The sequence below is a fragment of the Panthera leo genome, chromosome E3, assembly GCF_018350215.1.
Source record: "Panthera leo isolate Ple1 chromosome E3, P.leo_Ple1_pat1.1, whole genome shotgun sequence".
NCBI classification, from domain to species: Eukaryota; Metazoa; Chordata; class Mammalia; order Carnivora; family Felidae; genus Panthera; species Panthera leo.
The window spans coordinates 6,181,002-6,200,106 of NC_056694.1; the positions used below are offsets into that span (position 1 = coordinate 6,181,002).

A 19,105-nucleotide genomic window follows, 5' to 3' on the forward strand; every position below is an offset into this window, starting at 1 on the left:
TAAAATTTTTTTTAACGTTTATTTTTGAGACAGAGAGAGACAGAGCATGAACAGGGGAGGGTCAGAGAGAGAGGGAGACACAGAATCCGAAGCAGGCTCCAGGTTCGGAGCTGTCAGCACAGAGCCCGACACAGAGCTCGAACTCATGGACTGTGAGATCATGACCTGAGCTGAAGTCGGACGCTCAACTGACTGAGCCACCCAGGTGCCCCAGCCCCCAGCAGTATTTTAGGTGGACACCCACACATCTTTCCTCCTCACTTATCAAGGACCAGCAAAGACTTGCTTTGGGCATGACATTTTGGTGTTAATGCTTCAGACCACAATAGAATTTGATCCCATCTCTACACTCAAATAATATAAATCAAGTCCAATCCTCAGAGCATATCCCACATCCATCACAACACTACCTAGTATTGTGGTCCTAGGTCCTTCCCAGCCCATTCTACTCTCCTTATGACCATCACCCACACAGCTTTCCCTGAAGAATGTTCTGTACTAACAGGCATTCCATGAAAAGGGAAGGGGAAAGAAATACGAATTACTGGTTAAATCAAGTCTACAAGCCAAAGTTTGTCTTAAATAGCTATAGACCATTTTACTGTTTTTAGTGTCTTCCTTTAAGATCCTTAAAGGTAACCACTAAACCACACATTCTCAGGAGATGAATTCCACATGGCTTTAAGATGCAATTGTTTCAACGGCGTTTTTGATAGATGGAGGTGAATGTGTCGAAACTTTTATTAACATTCAGTTTAAAAAGCTTTACACCTGCGGCATGCCAAGATCTAGAAGATTCTTAAAGAAGTTACCCATTAGGGTGTGGTCCTTGGTTTAGAAGTCGTGGGGCCTTGGTAATTTTTTGTTAAGTGGTTTAAGAATTCACAATCTTGGTCCAGGGCTGGTAATACTGTGCCATTTTCTTCTCCCTTCAGGGAAGAAGAGACACTATTATACCTGCAGGCTCCCAGCAAGTTATTGCCGTACAGGTGGCTCTTTAACATCTTCTATGGATTAACAATTTGATCTAAATCAGCCTCAAGGCTCCCTCAGAAAAGAGGGTGAAGGAGAAAAGCACCAAAATATTTCTCAGGCTCTACCTTAAATACAGTTTATGTGTGTGGTAAAACATACGTGCCATAAAATTCACCACTTTTAACCATTTGTAAGTAGAGCGTTCCATGGCATTAAGTTCCTTCACATTTCTGTGCAACCACCGCCATCCGTTTCTAGAACTTTCTTGTCATTTCAAACCCAAGCTCTGTACTTATTAAACACTAACTCCTCATTTCCTTCTCTTCCAGCTCCTGGCACCCACCATTTTCCTGCAGGCCTCTGTGGGTTTGATACTCCTAGGTCCCTGATGTAAGTGAAATCATATGGTATTTGTCCTCTTGTGTCTGGATTATTTTTAAGTGCAGTTTTGATACATAGAACAGTGCCCTTACAGTGAGTAAGGACACAGTGTAGGTAGTTGTTACTTCTACATCAGAAGTCTTTAGCCTGGAGCCCTTGGATGAGTCCTAGGAATCTGAAACTCCTTTAAGAGATGGGTTTCCTACTTACAAAGTTTTGTAGGAGCCTTAACCCAGAAGATGCTGATTACTGTTCTGGGTCCTCTCTGTTTTGAGAGCACCCCCTTGGTCCCAAACCAGTATTGACTGACTTCAGGTAGCAACAAACCACCAACATGGTCGTATTTGTTGTATGGCTCTGGATTTTGCTGACGATTACAATTTGATGCCTAATGGAGTGTCACTCATTCCGTAAAACCCCAGCCCTATGTTTAGCGGGCCACTTAAGAACTTTGAGCTCACCTTCATATGAACACTCTCTATTGCAAACGCAACTCAAAGCCACAATAAGCCACAACTTCATACCCATTAGAATGACAAGGATCAAAAAACCAGAAAACAACACGTATTGGTAAGGATGTTGAAAAATGGGAACCCTTGTGCATTGCTGGTCGGAATGTACAGTGGTGCATTCCCTGTGGATAGTAGTATAGCAGTTCCTCAAAAGTTAAAAATAGAATTACTATATGACCCAACAATCCCACTTCTGTATATACACCCAAAAGAACTGAAAGCAGGAATTCCAAACAGGTATTTGTTTGGTATTTGCTCATAGTCAAAGCAACATTATTCCCAATAGTCAAAAGAACAGTCCGAGTAAAGATCCATGAGGAATGGATAAACCAAAATGTAGTATATACACACAATGGAATATTACTCAGCCTAAAAAAAATAAAGGTGATTCTGACACCGGCTACAACATGGATGAACCTTGAGGGCATTATGCCAAGTAAAATGAACCAATCACAAAAGCACAAATACCGTATGATTCCACTTACATGAGCTATTTAGAGTAGTCAAATTCGCGGAGACAAAATGTTAAATGGTGGTTGCCAGGGACTTCGGGGGAGGAAGAATGGGGAGTCCATGTTTACTGGGAACAGAGCTTCACTTCGGAAACATGAAAGAGTTCTAGAGAGGATGGTGGTGACTGCTACCCAGCAACGTGTAAGTTTTGTTTGTTTTGTTTTTTGAGAGAGAGAGAGAGAGAGAGAGAGAGAGAGCGCGCAAGCGAGAGCGCACACACAGGGGAGGGACAGAGGGAGAAAGAATTTTTTTTTTTAACATTTATTCATTTTTGAGAGACAGAATAAGAGTGAGGGAGGGGCAGAGAGAAAGGGAGACACAGAATCCAAAGCAGGCTCCTGGCTCCGAGCTGTTAGCACAGAACCCAGTGCAGGGCTTGAACTCATGAACCTCAAGATCATGACCTGGGCTGAAAAGTCAGACACTCAATCTAGTGAGCCACCCAGGCGCCCCAGAGACAGACAATCTTAAGCAAGCTCCACACTCCGCTCTGAGCCGACTTGGGGCTCAAATCTTAAGACTTAGGTTTGATCTTATGATCCTAGGACCATGACCTGATCCAAAATCAAGAGTTGGATGTTTAACCAACTGAACCACCTGGGTACCCCTGTGAAGGTACTTTTAATGGCCCTGAACTATACACTTAGAAATGGTTATAATGCTAAGTTTTCTTTTGCACATATTTTATTAAATAAAACACATATAAAGAAATTTCTAATGCTCTGTGATCATTATTCCCTGCTCCTGCAGAAAAGTTAAAAGCCTTGTGTGCAGTTTATCCCAAACCCTGTGTTCTGGAAAGAAACAAAATGCAGTAAGTAGCAAAATCATTTTTCAGAAGCTGGGATTGCCTTAGTTGGGTTTTTCAGTAAAAAAAAAAAATAATAATAATTTCAGGGGTGCCTGGGTGGCTCAGTTGGTTAAGCATTCGACTTTGGCTCAGGTCATGATCTTGCCTTTCCCAAGTTCGAGCCCCACATCAGACTCTGTGCTAACAGCTCAGAGCCTAGAGCCTGCTTCAGATTCTGTGTCTCTGTCACTCTCTCTCTCTCTCCCCCTTCCCTGCTCATGTGTCTCTCTCTCAAAAATAAAAACATTTAAATAGAGATAAAAAATAAATCACTTCAGCATCATAGCCCCTCCCTCCTGCTCCCTTCCTCACCACAAGAGGAAAGCAGGGGGAAAGACAAAAAAAAAAAAAAAAAAAAAAAAAAAGAACAAAATTCTAAACCAGAGACAGCAGGGCAAGCCTTTATGGGACTAGAGTGATTTCCAGGAGCCGGGAAGCTGCCCCTCAAAGGCAGCCCATTCAACATGGACGGGGGGAGAAACTCAGAGCTAAGTCACAAGGGAAGCCCACCTGTCCGGTCACCCACCTCCCAGGGCCAGCACAGGCACCTGCCCAGTGATCACCTGCTAAGGTGCCTCACCAGGAAGTGTGAGTGCTCCTTCCCGCTCTGCAATCACTTACCTCGCAAAAATGGTTCTCGATAATGTTCAAAGCAGTCAGGGCAACCTGAGGGTTCTCATGAAGTTGCAAGGCCTCAATTTTATCAACACCACCGATTTCTTCTATCAGGAGACACATGTTTTCCTTCTCTGAAAGCTTCTCTGCTGCCTGTGGGCATGTAAGAAAAAAAGCTCTTTGGAGGCGGAGCTTCGCCTCAGGGGAGTCAAAGGCTCCTGTTCCAGGATGGGCAGCCATAGTTTTATTTTTCCCTAATTAAGACTGCAGGATCTTACTCCTCTTTTGGGTATTTATAGTACACATATTTAGGTTTATATTAATTGCACAAAATACAATTTTTGCCAGGTAAGCTGCCCTCCACAAATACATTGCTATTACAGTTTAATAGCTATCTCCCTTCTAATTAATGGAAATGGTTTAAAATACAGTTTGAGGGGGGCACCTGGGTAGCTCAGTCGGTTAAGCATCTGACTTTGGCTCAAGTCATAATCTCACAGTTCGTGAGCTCGAACTCCACTTTGGGGGAGCCCTGTTTCTCTGTCTCCCCTTCTCTGCCCTTCGTGGTATTCTCTCTCTTCCCCTGTCTCTCTCCCCTTGCTCACTTGTGCCCTCTCACTCTCAAAAAAAAAAAAAAAAATAGTAATACAGTTTGAAAGAATGTTCAAGTAATGCTTTATTTTTGAGATAGAACATGAGCAGGGAGGGGCAAAGAGAGAGGGGGACAGAGGATCTGAAGTGGGCTCTGCACTGACAGCAGTGAGCCCAATGTGGGGCTCGAACCCACAAACCATGAGATTACAACCTGAGCCGAAGTCGGATGCTCAACCGACTGAGTCACCCAGGCACCCTAAGTAATGCTATTTAAATACAGGTGTTCTGGCCCTACCCTCACCGTAAAGCCTTGAGAGGTAAGACTAAGGGGACCCTGAGCAACACCATGGCAAATAACCAAGTCCCCGGAAACAAATAACATGAGTGGATTTAATCCAATGCTCATCATCGGATTTATCATCTGGGCTGTTCATTCATTCAAACACTTGTACATAGACTGTGGGCAAGGCCTACAAAACTAGAGCTCAAGATGGGATTTAGAAAAGGCCTTTTCATAACTCATTTTTGGGGCAGACAGGTAGATAATTGTTGCAATACAGAAAGTAGAACACAGTAAATGATCAGTGGTTTACGTTATAGAAGATGTGCATAAACGGCTTGGGAAGTAACACACCTTCTTGAAAAACAGTGATGCGCCAGGGCCAACCATAGGAAACTCCCAGCATTCCCAAAACAAGGAATGGCAAGGACAACTTTTTGAAGGGTTAAGTGTTGCTTATTAGGAGAAGAGGGAATAATCCAGCTAGCTAAATAGCCTATTTGGGGAAAGAGAAATAAAGAAGCAGCTTTGGTGTCATCTCCGAAGAGCTCTGCTCTTTATTTTGTGAGCAATAAGAAAACCTCCTGGGGTCCAAATTAAACCTTATTTAGGTCACACCGTCTACCTGATGAGAGTCTGTACTGTTTTGTCTAAAGCTGGACACTCTTTGGTCCTATCTGGGGTCCAAAATGAGTTTTGGCTTTCAGTGAAGAAACCAAGGCAGGACCAATGAGCTAGGATAGCCTCAGAAAGAAAGCTGGGGGATGTGGGATGACCCAGGGCAAGCAGAGCCCTGGAGAAGGATTCTGGATGTTGGTAAAAGAGCAAACAGCCCCAAAGTCACTTCAAGCTGCACTCTGCCGGCCATTAGAGGCTCTCTGCTACCTTGTCCTCCTAACCTATTCCAGTGCCTTTCTCTGATCTATCAGATGTGGTTTTCCCAGATGCCTCCAAGGAAAAAAAAATCCCAAATGTTTAATTCAAATGAAACAGATGAAGTTCAATTTCTCCAGCCCACAAGTGTGCTTTCACCAATGTGTTATGTCGTTATGTCCAACTTTGTCTACGGGCGGCCAAGTCTCTGCTTCATCCATGTGATTTGCTCAGTCTTCATGTCTAATTGGGTGCTATTTCAAATCTGTTCTTGACTCAGGTCAGTTCTTTCTAAGACAGTTACATGAAAAGGATGATTAAAGTGAGCTTTTAAAAGGAATCCCCTGGTGTTACTTTGAAATTCTTCAAACAGCTTCGTCGCATATAAAAGGACCTTAACCAGATGAATATAGCCAGCCTTCAAGATGGCCTCAGATGATCTCTAACTCCTGATATTCACACCCTTGTATAGTTTCCTCCCATGTTGAGTGGGGCTGATCTGTGTAACCAATCCATTCCATGTTGTTGGAATGACTTCCAAGGTTAGGTCATAAAAGCCACTGGGGCGTCCACCTTGCTTTCCTAGATTGCTTGTTCCAGAGGAAGCCAGCTACCATGATGAGAATACACATAAATGGTCCTATGAAGAGCTCCAGGTCCAGGAAAGTGACAACTTTCCAGGCATGTGAGTGAGCCATCTTGAAAGCTGCTCCTCAGCCTCCATCAAGCCTTCAGATGAAACTGCAGCCCCAGTTGACACCTTGAATCTCATAATAGACCCTGAGCCAGAACCATCTAGCTAAGCTATCCCCAGATTCCTAACCCCAGTATCTAGATGAGATAATAAAGTAAAAGCTTGGTTTGGGAACATAATTCGTTCCAGAAACATGCTCGTAATCCAACACACTTGTCTATCAAAGCTAATTTCCCCGTAAGAAATAATGGGAACTCAGATGAATCATTCCACAACCCCAAAATATTCATATAAAAATCATTATAATACTGTAATATAATACAAAATAAATACAAGATATAAAGAAACACTAATTAACCTGCACTTATCTTTGAAAATCTTTATGGCTGGTGTGAAGGAGACAAGGGAGAGGAGGGTTATTGTGTGGGACGAACTTCACTATCACTAATGGAATCACTGCTATCTATTGGCTCAATAGAATTTTTTTCTTTTCATCCAACTTTAACAAGGAGCCTATCCGATGACATTGCTTTTGCTCCTTTTGAGGATTTTGCGGAAATAACATTGCATTGTTGTTAAACAGATTAATTGCTCACACTGCTACAGTCTTATTTGTGTGGTGCTTTTCTACAAAATTTTGCACTGTCTCCCACATTTTACACATCTCCATAATCTCATTTGAAGTGAGGGATTCCTCTGCCTTTTTCTTCTCTCCTCTGCAGAGGTGATCTCCTGCAAAACCTCTTGCTGTTACTCACGAAGCAGACCCATCAGTCTGTCAGTGGTCAGCTCCCGGCCATGTTCCTCTACCAGCTCTTGAATGTCATCCTCATTCACCTCCAGTCCCATGGCCTTTCCCAAGAACACAATTTCATCAACAACTGCTGGCTTCTATTCATAAGCAAGCCCCTCTAAGTCATGTCCAAGAATGCAATCGGACCACAGTTTTCTCCAAGCAAAATCAAGGGTTCTCTTGGTGATCCCATACCAGGCTTTATTAATGATCTTGAGGCAGTTCATGATGTGCAAATGATTTTTCCAAAACTCTCGGAGGGTAAGGTTTGTTCCTTTGGTCACCTTGAAGCATTGCTGAAATAGTGCTTTGCTATGAAGCTTTTTAAAGTTTGAAAGGAACCTCCTGATCCATGGGCTAGAAAATTGGAATGGTGTTGGGAGAAAGGAACTTGACCTTAATGAACTCAAGTTCCTTCAGTATGTGGTCCTCAAAGCCTGGCAGGTGAACAGGAGCATTATCCATAACCAGTAAGGTTTTGTGTGACAAATTATTTTCTAAAATTCTGCAGGACTGAAGGCCTCATTGATCCACCCAATGAACAAGATATGAGTGACCCAAGACCTACTGTTGGACCTCCACATAATGTTTAACTGGCTCTTCTGCACCTTGCATTTCTTGAAGGCTCATGGATTCTTGGAATGATACACGAACAGGGGCTTGACTTTAAAATCCCCACTTGTGGGGCACCTGGCTGGCTCAGTAGGTTGAGTAGGTGGCTCAGTAGGCTGACTTCGGCTCAGGTCACAATCTTGCAGTTTGTGAGTTTGAGCCCCACATCGGGTTCTGTGTGGACAGCTCAGAGCCTGCTTAGAATTCTGTGTCTCCTTCTCTCCCTTTCCCTCATTCACACACACACACACGCACACACACACACACACTCTCTCAAAAATAAATAACCATAAAAAAATAAAATAAAATCCCCACTTGTGGGGCACCTGCGTGGCTCAGTCAGTTAAGTTTCTGACTTTGGCTCAGGTCATGATCTCATGGTTCATGGGCTCAAGCCCCATGTGTGTGGACAGCTCAGAGCCTGGAGCCAGCTTCAGATTCTGTGTCTCTGTGTCTGTCTGTCTGTCTCTCTCTCTCTCTCTGCCTCTCCCCAGATTGTGCTCTCTGAATAATAAGTAAACTTAAAAAATTATTAAAAACAAAATAAAATCCCTGCTTGCATTAGCACCAAGCATGAGGGTGAGACGGTCTTTTGTGGGCTTGTGACTGGGCATTATGTGCTCTTATCTTGTAATGTCAGTCCTCTTTGGCATCTTTTTCCAAAAAAGCCCTGGCTCATCAAGTTAAAAACTTGTTCTGGCAGGTCACACTTGGAAACCATGAGCTTCTGGAACTCGGTGGCAGTAGCTTTAGCTGCCTTAGCGTCAGAACTCACAGCCTCTCCATGTCTCGCAACACTATGGATGTCACTTCTCCTCTTAAAGTTATCAAACCAGTCCCTGCTTGCTTTGAAGACTTCATTTTCTGTTGACATACCTGGCAGTTTACTTACAGGGTTGGTGTACAAGGCCTTTGCCTTCTTGCAGACAAAGTTCTTGGGCACAGCATCACCTGCTAGTTTCTTCTATCTAAAACAGAAGCAACTTTTCTACATCTTCCAGAACATGTGGCCATTGCTTTGATATTTGATATCCTTTTGCTGCATCCAGCCCCCCTCTTTCTTCTTTAATATTGTGCAAATGGTCAACGTTGACTTCTTCTAAAATCTTGCAGTTTTAGCCACTCACATACCTCGTTCATACTTCTTGATTTCCTTCTTCACTTCCACCGTAATCATCTCCTTATTACCATCTTTCTTTTCAATCTTTTTCTGCCTGGGGGCCACGTCTAAGCTCGCATGGATGTTGACTACAGTAATTATTAAACTCTTGTCATATACTGTATTTAATGTAACTAGCAATAAGGCATAGAGTAAAGGGTCTATATCTACAGGCAACCTGACCTAGAATGGGAGAATTCCTAAGCTTACTCTTGTATGGAAAAGCAAAGGACTGTCCACAGGTGCTTTGAAGTGACAAAAAATACAATAGTGCCAGTTGTGGGCACCTTCCAACATTCTGAAAAATCGTCAATTTCTGCCAAACACTGCAGCCTGAAACTGAGCACCCAAGCATGGAAGATGATCGCCCACAATCCAGTAGCAAGAGAGAGAGAAGAACCATTGGCTCAGTTGTGATCATGGGACATTCGGTATCATGTATGACTTGTATTGCAAGGCATAGATTGTTTATCAGGTTAAAACTTATTAGAAATGTTTGCTTGTCTTGTAGAACATGCACAGAACAAGTTACTCACAATCCAAGGTTTTATTGTATTTGTTTTAGACCAGTAGGGAGTAACTGATCATGCAGCAATATAGAACTGACACAAATGGTTTATGAACATTGGCTTAATTTGCCTTTATTTCAGAAGTAAAACTTTCCTGGAGTTCTAATTCAAGGCTTTGTAGTCCAATTTCAGCATCTATCTCTGCTAACTTCTTGCTTCTCTTTCAGGTGTATCCTATGTTTTAGCCTTCTAGAAGAGCCAGCCATGTGTTGTACAGGACTGCTTTTCCTGGCTTCAAACATTTGATTGGTTTCTCCATCTCACTCAGAGTAAGCCAAGGTTTTCACATGCCTTATGTGATATGGATGCTCTGAGCCTGACCACCACCTTCCATCCCTTTGCTCCCACCCATCCTTGAGCCCTCTTTCCCCAGATATCCATAAGATTCACTCATTTCTCTTTGGTCTTTGCATGCATGTTCTTCCTGAGACAAGTTTCTCCTGACTACTACATTGACGGGATCACCATTACCTTCCCGCTCTGAGCCATCAGTGACTGACCCTTCATCACATAAACTCCCAGTTGTTGGGTCTGTTTCTCTCCCCATTAATATATAAGCTCTACCAGAGCAAGGACTTTGTTCTGTGGTATCCTGAGCATCTGAAACTATGTTAGGCATATGGTCACTCACTTGAAAAAATGAAGATGGGCCTTCTTTGAAAGGCCTCTTGTTTTTGTTTTCCATAGGATGCATGAACAGGAGGAGGGTTGGGGGAGTGGAAAGAGAATCCACATAGGGGTTTTAAGAACCAAAATAAACGCCTTCAATTTGGAGACTGCTATTTCAAAACCAACCTGCTTAAAAAACAAAACAAAAAAAAAAACCCAACCTGCTTAGAGCAGCTCACCTTGAGGATAAGAGAGATAACATCAAGGATGATGGTAACAATTTTGGGGTCTTGGATGGTAAGCAGATTCACCAGTGGCTCCAAGACTCCAGAGTGGACAAGCTGGATCAACTGGTCTATGGTGCCTCCAGTTGTGAAGTTTGCCACGGTCCAAACAGCCTCTTTCTGGACTTTAAATTCTCCCTGAAGAAACAATGTTTACAATCTTTATGGATCCTGAAGAACTTAAATATAGCAATGCTAACTTAGTTCAATTTCTAGGTAGGCTGGTGACAGCCAAGACTGTATATATAATTTACGTCGAACACATCAGCAATTTGCCTCTAGTTCTTGAACAGAGGATAGCACCTTTGAGAAGCCAAGGAGCAGACAGGCTCCCATTAGGACTTAGAGGAAGTTCTAAGTTGGAATGGACTCATTTCCTTAAGTCAGGTTATGGGAATAATATAACGAACATAAACCAATCCAGATAATCTATATATATTAGAAATTATCCTTGGGATTATTTTATTTTTTAACTTTTGAGAGAGAGAGAGACAGAGCGCGAGGAGGGGAAGGGCAGATGCCCTTAGTCTTTCAGATGCAGGGAAACTATGGACAAGAAGCTCCATAGCTACAAAGCTGAGCACACAAAGTGATCTCAGGGAATGAGCCAGACCAGAGGTGTCAGAGGAAGACCACTGAAATATCACTCAATGCATTCCTTGCATTTGTAAGAAACACTTTGCCCAGAGATCTGGGAGTAATTTATCATAGATCTTTCTATCCCTGTGCAGAAGGAGTTATTCCCATTTTATGGCTGGGGAAAACTGTGACCTCAGTGTAAAAAAAAAAAAAAAAAAGAAAGAAAGAAAGAAACTCAATAACCAAAAACAACTTCGGGCTCCAAGCCAACTGTAGTTCAAAAAGCAATTTGAAGTAAGATTACTTCTTGATTCAAGGCTGGATGTCTTTTTAATTTTTTTTAATGTTTGTTTATTTTTGAGAGAGAGAGAGAGAGATGAGACACAGAATCCCAAGCAGGCTCCAGGCTCTGAGCTGTCAGCACAGAGCCCAATGTGGGGCTCGAACTTAGGAACCATGAGATCATGACCTGAGCTGAAATCGGACACTTAACCGACTGAGCCACCAGGTGCCCCCATGACGGGAGGTTTCTGATGAGAATCTATATAGACTCATGGTGGCACACAGGATAGGAAGCATCTAATAGATCAAAAGATGCCTTGATTCAGGTTGCACACCTAGGAACCCACCATCCAACCCCAGGACAGGAACACCACCGGCAGCTTCTCTTTCCCATCCTATTCCACTTGCCTCCCTGCCCCCAACCAGACAAAACCACCCCTGGCTTGTGTCACCTATAGATGATTAAACTGAGCCCATCCATTCAAAGGGGACAAAAAGAAATGCTGACGGATAGGAGTTGTCCTGGGGAGGGAAGTGGGAATCTGGAGGAAGAAGGAGGTTTTGTTTTACTTCTACTCTTATATCTGGATTTTCAGTATATATTACCACTCCAATCAATGTGATTTTTTACGCTGAAAAAAATCCAGTGTACAATATCACTATAACCCAATAGGTTCTTCCTCCTCAAACAACAAAACTTCCCCCTCTCTTGACAAGTAGAGTGGATGCCACATTCTTCTAACACCAAAGATAAGCCAATATTTACCAGCTCAGGACTTTTTTCTGAATATTTGAGCTGGGGGGGTGGGGCAGGGGTGGGAGGGGTCACCTTTTCATTGAACAATGCTTGTTTAGTCTCCTAAGTCTTTAATGGGTTGTCCAAAATGGATGCCTCTTCCTTTTTTTTTTTCCCCAGGGAGAATTAGGAAACTAAGGTTTCATAGCTCTGTTGTGATCTCGATTAATTTGCTTCTTAGGTGGTGTCTGAACTCCTGAAGGGGTTCAACGTGGGGCCAATTGGAAAACAGCCTTTTGTCACAGAGTGCACCACTTACGTTTTTTAGCAGAGCCACCAAGGGAGGCAGCGTGCCACAAGCAATCAGCTGCTGGATGTGCTGGCAGGGCCCTGCGGCCACGTTGCTCAAGGCCCAAGCCGCCTCCTTCTGGATGGAGGACTTGGGATGCATCAGGAGCTGGGGCAGCACGTTCAGGATGCCCGCGTCAATGGCCACCTGGGTCTGGTGATCCGTTCCTGTGACGATGTTCCCCACGGTGCGGAGAGAGGGGGTCTGGAAGAACAAGGCTGCAAGTGTAAGCAAGCTTCGCCAATTTATCACAACAGAAGGGGACAGTCACACCAAGCTATGTGCACTCCCAAATATGCGTCCTGCTATGTTGATGGTGCTCAGGAAACCTGTGAATGATGATCAAATCCATGATCTTTATTAATTCAGCACATCCGTAGCCATTTGCATAGTTTGAAGGTACTTGTTAGCCTCTCAACAGTTCCAGGTTCAGTGAAACAGAGGTCAAGGGATGGCTTTATTAAGAAATAACACTGTCCTTTCCATAATCTTACACTGGGAAAATCGCTAAATTGATTACAGTATTTATAATGTGGTAACTTCTACTGAATTTGTATTTAGCAGGAGTGTCAGGTTCCTGCTGTATATTTAATTGGAGCTAATGAGATCCCAATGGCATTTGTTGATGTGTTCACAAACACCCTCTCAACTCTGAAGGTCCCCAGGATGGGTCTGCAATTGGGCTCAAGACAACAGTCCTCTGAGGGCTGACTGTGCATTCATTTTGGTTTCTCTGCACTGTAGTGGTTGCCCCAGCACAGACCACCAACAGTTCTAGAGTTTTCCTAGCCTTTCATGCTAGGTATCTGCTACTCAAGTGAGAGGTGGAATAGGCCAATCACAGCCTTGGCAGGATGGTTCCAAATGGGCCCTCGACACCCAGGACATACAGCTTCTTATTTCTTCTTATTCTCTTCATACCCTCCCTCCTCTCAATATCATCCCCCCAAACTAACCTTGATGTCTGAATAATATTATGCTAATCTAGGCACAGATGATTGCGAAGCCTGCATAAATATACAAGGCTAGCCATAGAAGTCAAAAGGGGCACCCATGTTTTAAGGCATATCTTCAAGAAGCTTATAAGTGACATGTTTCCTATCCTAGCCAAGTATTTGATGTTGACTTTGTTTCATTTTTACCTAGACTATTTCAGTAGTCTAATAACAAACTGGGGAGAGGATAAGAGGGAATTTTCTTTTACCCCTGAGTAAGAAATTTAAATGTTATAATGAGCTTTACGTTAGCACACACACGCACACAGTCACACATACCCTGCATTAGCCAACTGGTTAACATCCACATGCACAGACCACTGGAAGGAAAGGCCACAAAAGGGTGGAGGGACCAGAAGCAATTTCAATGTGGTGCTTTTCTATACTTTCTAGTTACCAGATTAAGAAAAAGTAAGTTACTTAACATCCACTAGGCTTTTCGATCAAAATACATTCAAGTCCTTGGCTAGACAGTAGCAGAGACCAGGGCAATGCAGACCACAAGCTTTGTTCTAGGTAAAGTATTAGAGCTGATGGTGGGAGAGGTCTCACTCAAGTGAGTATGACTCCCACATGCTAGTTGGAAGGTTCATGCAGAGACAGGCAGGACCAGGGACATTTACCAAGATATTGAGCTCCGAGCTGGTCATGAGCTGGACCAGCCTGGGTAGGACGCCTGTGTCTACCACTTGGCCGATGCGCTCATTACAGCCATCACTGAGGTAGGACAGGGCCCAACAGGTGTCCGAGAGAACCTCGTCATCTTCATGCTGCAGGAGGTGGAAGAGCACGGGCAACATTTGCTTCACTGCTTTCTTGCAGGGGTAAGGGCTCTTGTTTCGGCAAAGGTTGGACAAAGTCCATGTGATGTTCCGCAGAAACGTGATCTGTAACAAGGAGACTGCTTCCAGCATCAGGGGCAAAGAAGGAAAAAGGCCAATGGCTACGTGTCCTTGCCATATTTCATCAATATTATTGACCAGTGTGAAGCAAAGAATTTGAGCTTCATGCAGACTTTGTTCTCAGTAGTGATGCACACTAGGGAGACCCTGAACGAGTTTAGGTTTCCTATTCAAATGTTATATGTAGGTTTCCTTGGATTCTTCAAAATGTCCCTCCCACCTGGACTCAGTTGATGACCCTGTTTTCATTTCTCATCGACAAAACAAAGGTCAAGCAGGAGTTGCTTGGTCTGCCTAGTAACCCTACCAACATGTGGCAACCACATTTCTGATCTTTGTTCAGGGGTCAGTCTTCCTACTCCACATCTGGATCCCATTTTTGCCTTTGAAGATTCTGTCCCCACAACCACCTTTCTGCCCTGGATCACTCCCACACTCTGGGACCCCTCCCTCTCTCTAGCCATGGTCCTGCTTCTATTTTTAGAGTCCAGCCCTCAAGGATGTGTCTATATTTGCGTGTACCTTGCAGCTTCTTATTTGTTCTTCCACCCCTCTGGTCTGATTTCTGCCCCTACTTCTTTTTACTTAGTGATGAAATCAGCTTTTTCCAAGTCACCAAATCCAACAGCTGCTTTTTCAGTCTTAAAGTTACCATCCCTATCAGAGGTATTTAGTACCCCTCTTGAAAAAGCTCTTTTTGGCACCTATGACCCCAAACCTGCATTTCTATCGCCAAATGGGCTGTTTCTTCTCAGTCTTTGGGGTGGGTTCTGCCTGTCTTCGGAGTGTCAGAACTCTTGAGACTTAGTCACAGGCTCTCCTCATACTCTAGGTCAGGGGTTGGGGCAAATTCTTTCTATAGAAGGCCAGATAGTAAACACTCTCAGCTATATGGGCCATAGGGTCTCTCTGGTACAACAAGTCATCTTTGCCCTTGTAACATTACAAAAGCAACCGACAATATGGGCATAAATAAATGGGGATGGCCATGCTCCAATAAAACTTTATTTATAAAAGTAAGCATCTAGCCCTGCTCTAGTTGATCTTGCCCAGCTGGATGACAGATGCGTGCACAATCATCTAGACCAACATTATCCATCCTGACATTGCTACGATGGTGTCTCTCACACTCTTCAACTTAATATGTACAACTAAGGCTCTGATTCCTTCTTCCCTCCTTCTTCCCATTTCTCTAGAAGGACCGTCATAACAAGCTAACCCAAAACCGGAGGGCATCCTTGCTTCTTTCTATCTCCCATGTCCAACATGGCAGCATCCCATCTCCGTTTGCTATCATTTTACAAGCAGCCAGAAGGGTCTTTCTAAAAGATCAGATCACTTCACTTCCTGCCTTGAGATCCTTCAAAGCCTTCCCTCTGTCATGAGGGAAGCATGAGGAAGTCTAAGTCCCTTGCCCTACTTGTCTTCTTACATTGCTCTCTCCTTGTGAACTCCCTGGTCATGTCAGCTTTTTTCTGGTTCCATTAGATCAGGTTTTCTCCCACCCTGAGGGCTGGGTATTCCCTTGGCTTTTAGAAGCTACCTTCTCTTCATTTTTGTTTGAAGCAAATCTAAAACCCAAATTTATCTCCAGTGGGGTCGGGGTGGGGGAGCTCTATTGTTGCCACATCAATCAACTTTGACTCTGAGCTTCAAATCAAGACCCAGTACCCAGGAACAGAACTGGCGACCCATTAATTCTATCTGTGCCCCTTGAATGGAGAGCTTAGTCATCTACTTTTGAAGGACTATAATTTTAGAAAAACTCTAATGGAACTCTTCCAATGCCACCCCCCCCCCCAAAAGTAAAATCAGCACTAGTGGCCCCTGGGGGCAAATTTCCATCAACCTCTACCCAAGGTGATATTCAGTCCTAAGTCTTGCTTATAAGTGCTGTCCTAAGGGGCAAGGCAGCACCCATATGACCTAACTGACTGGAAAATACTTCCACAATTTCATAAACGTGTCACCTAGCTAGCTTTTCTACTTTAAAGACACTTACAGGTATGGTTGATGAAACCAGGGCCAGCAGATGTGGAATGGCATTGCTCGAGATAACCAGGTCTCTGAATTCTGGGCCATCACCTTCAAATAGATAAGAATGTGACATCTGAACAGGGAACAAAGAGAATCCTGGGGGTAAGCAACTACTTTTTTTAAAAGGCTGTGCAAAGGGTGAGATGCCAAAATGCATTCCTGGGTTGGGCAAATACTTAGGATAGCCATGAACTAGATTCTCTGTCTCCATCATGTTGGTTGGGTAGATAGACCAGATGTGGGCACCACACAGCAATGACTGTCATAGGCAGTCTGTGGACACATCAAGGAGCCAGCCAATAGCCCAGGAATTGTCCTCGAGACTCTAAATGCCGATGGTACTTCATAGCATGGTTCTCAAGAAGATGAAGGCTATTACAGGCCAAATTGTCTTCCCAGAAGATGTTGGCATGGGACAGAGGCTTCCAAAAGCAACTCAAAACCAAGTCTGGGGGATGGGTAGATGCTAGCCATCTGCTATCTGCTGCTCAAGCGAGAATACCAATTTGAGACCCTAGAAGTCTCAGTTTGTAATTCTTCAACCACCAGGACAAGGCATATGTTACTTTATACCACCCGATTTTGCCTGTTCCTTACTGAACCAGACAAAATGAGGGACAAAGTCTCTGTAATAGGTGGTTCATTTCTGCAAGCATTTACCACGCAGACTTACTTTATATTCTGCATTTGCTATCCCAATACCCTAAGTCCTTGGAGGTCTCATCACAGTGTTTGCTTCTGCTGATTCAGTCATGGTGGGTTGTTGACTCTCTGAACTTGAAACTGCTAACATTTGGCTGATCTTAATTTGTCAAAATCCAGAGGGGCCCAATTGAGTTCATATCCCCCCCAAGAGTATTGTATTTATATCCAGCCAGGAATGCTAGAACTTTCAACCCTTTCTCACTAACTCCTCAGTTCATGCTTTCCTGGCCCATGCAGGAAATACAGCAGCAAGCCCCAAACTCACAAGGCCATTTTAGGATTGCATTTTCAGGGAAGACTTTTACCCCAAACTGAGGAAATATTATCTTTTGTTACATTCCCTTGGCAACTTTTACTGGAGGTAGAATTTTTTCAAGGTCCTGCGTTATGAATGGGTGTGTCATAAATGTCACAGTGCATAGGTCAAAGACTGGTCTTCTGTTCCTGAGGCCATTGAGACCTGAGGCCGTAGGACCCCAGTATTGGCAGATGGCCTTAGGTGGCCTTTAGCTTTCAGTACGTACTGCATCATCTAGTTTCAGCTTTAATTTTCAGCCTCTGAACCTGACTCTGAATTTTGGAAAAGCCTGTCAGAGCCTCCCCACTGTTTCTAGATATTTAAACTCAGATGATCAAGTCTATGATGCTACCTAAAGAACTCCCATAGCATGCCAGGCCAGGTGCCTGACCCACTGGTTTCCTAGCCCTTTATGAGGAGAGTCTTACCTGCTATATTACCAAGGGCCCACACTGCCTGTTCACACACAGTCATGTGGGGGGAAGACAGGAGCTCAACCAAAGGTTGGATGGCCCCACTTTCCACAACCGCCTGAGTCTGCTCTGAAGTCCCAGAAGCAATGTTGGTCAGAGCCCAGGCTGCCTCGAACTGCAAGCAGGGGTGAAGTGATGACTTCAGGAACTCCACCAGCCTGGGAATGAGCCCGGCTTCAACAATCAGTTTTAGAGGAGGGTTCCTTTCACGGGACAGCATTTTCCTTCGCAATCAGAGGGAAAAAAATAAAAGCAAGTCATGTGAGTCTGATATTAAGAACCTCCTTTATAAATGCTCTTGGCATTTCTAGCTATCAAACAAGACTAACAGCTGGGCCAGAGCCACTTAATATCCTAAAGTCCAGCCCATGGCACTTGGCAGTGATGAAGCAACATTTTTCCCTTCAGGTATTATCTATGAGCAGAGATTCCTATAGAGGCCAATTTAAATTAAGCAATTCATCTCTGACAACACTTGCATATCTTAAGATGTTCTCAAGGACAGTGTAGAGGAACAATTTAGTCTTGTTTTTGAATGGACTCACCTTCTCTTATGTTGCGTGGGCATTTTGTCACTGCCACAAAACCAGGAAGGCCCCTGAAACTTATTCCTAGCTTGGAACCTATGAATAGCAGAGTCTGTTTAGCCATACCTGGCTGCCTGGGTGGCCTGGAAACATAGGTCTGGATCTGAGGCATTCACACCATTGATTATTTCTTGCAGGTTGAGGCTGACCTGCAAGGAGAGATGTTTTTGGGTCAGAGTCTCTGCGAAAAGGAACCATGAAGGTCATCTGGTCTAGCCATCTATCTGATTAGAACAAGCTGGCTTGGGCAGTATGCTGGTCTGCATTAGGGGAGAGAAAGACATTTGGTGGTCTTATAGGACACACAGATCTGTGGGACCCTTCCCATGCTCTGGGGAAGGGGTAATTCTTATAATCACTTGGATTCCCAGCACCTTTTCATTCCATGAAGAACATGCTAGTTATGATCAGCAAAAATAGAGTAAGGATCTCCAAAAATTCTCTTCTCCAAAACACCACCACTACCACCACCAACAACAACACAAGTAGAATCAACCTTCCAAACTCTAGAAACTGACCAAAGGCTTATAGCCCAATTTGTTTTGAGCCAAAAAGATTATTCAAGAAAAACAGCTAATCTTGAAAAGAAGAATTCTAGGAAACAAAAATGCATCAACGTATGAACAGGATTATACATCCTGATCGACTGGGATCCAATCTGGGAAGGCAGGGGTGGTTCAACATGGGAGCATCAATGTAGTAGGACATATTAATAGAATATTAATTCTATTAATAGAATTAACGGGGGGAGGAACACAAAATTATCTCGATAAATGCAGGGTAAGAGCATTTGACAAATTCAACCACCCTTCCATGATAGAGTAGCTGGAAATAAAAGGAAACTTCCTT

At 43.7% G+C, this 19,105-nt stretch overlaps 1 protein-coding gene across 1 annotated transcript in view; it reads right to left on the reverse strand.

The window, feature by feature from the left end:
* Window positions 1–815: 815 nt before the first annotated feature.
* The window catches only part of KPNA7 (karyopherin subunit alpha 7), a 121,300-nt gene continuing 103,010 nt past the window's right edge, over window positions 816–19,105 (reverse strand). Inside the window, exons 4-11 of the mRNA XM_042921102.1 lie at window positions 18,323–18,405; window positions 17,625–17,893; window positions 16,159–16,241; window positions 13,878–14,141; window positions 12,230–12,463; window positions 10,269–10,451; window positions 3,853–3,999; window positions 816–929 (exon numbers count right to left, since the gene is read on the reverse strand). Coding sequence (XP_042777036.1) covers window positions 816–929; window positions 3,853–3,999; window positions 10,269–10,451; window positions 12,230–12,463; window positions 13,878–14,141; window positions 16,159–16,241; window positions 17,625–17,893; window positions 18,323–18,405 — 1,377 coding nt within the window. The remainder of the gene's footprint in view (window positions 930–3,852; window positions 4,000–10,268; window positions 10,452–12,229; window positions 12,464–13,877; window positions 14,142–16,158; window positions 16,242–17,624; window positions 17,894–18,322; window positions 18,406–19,105) is intronic.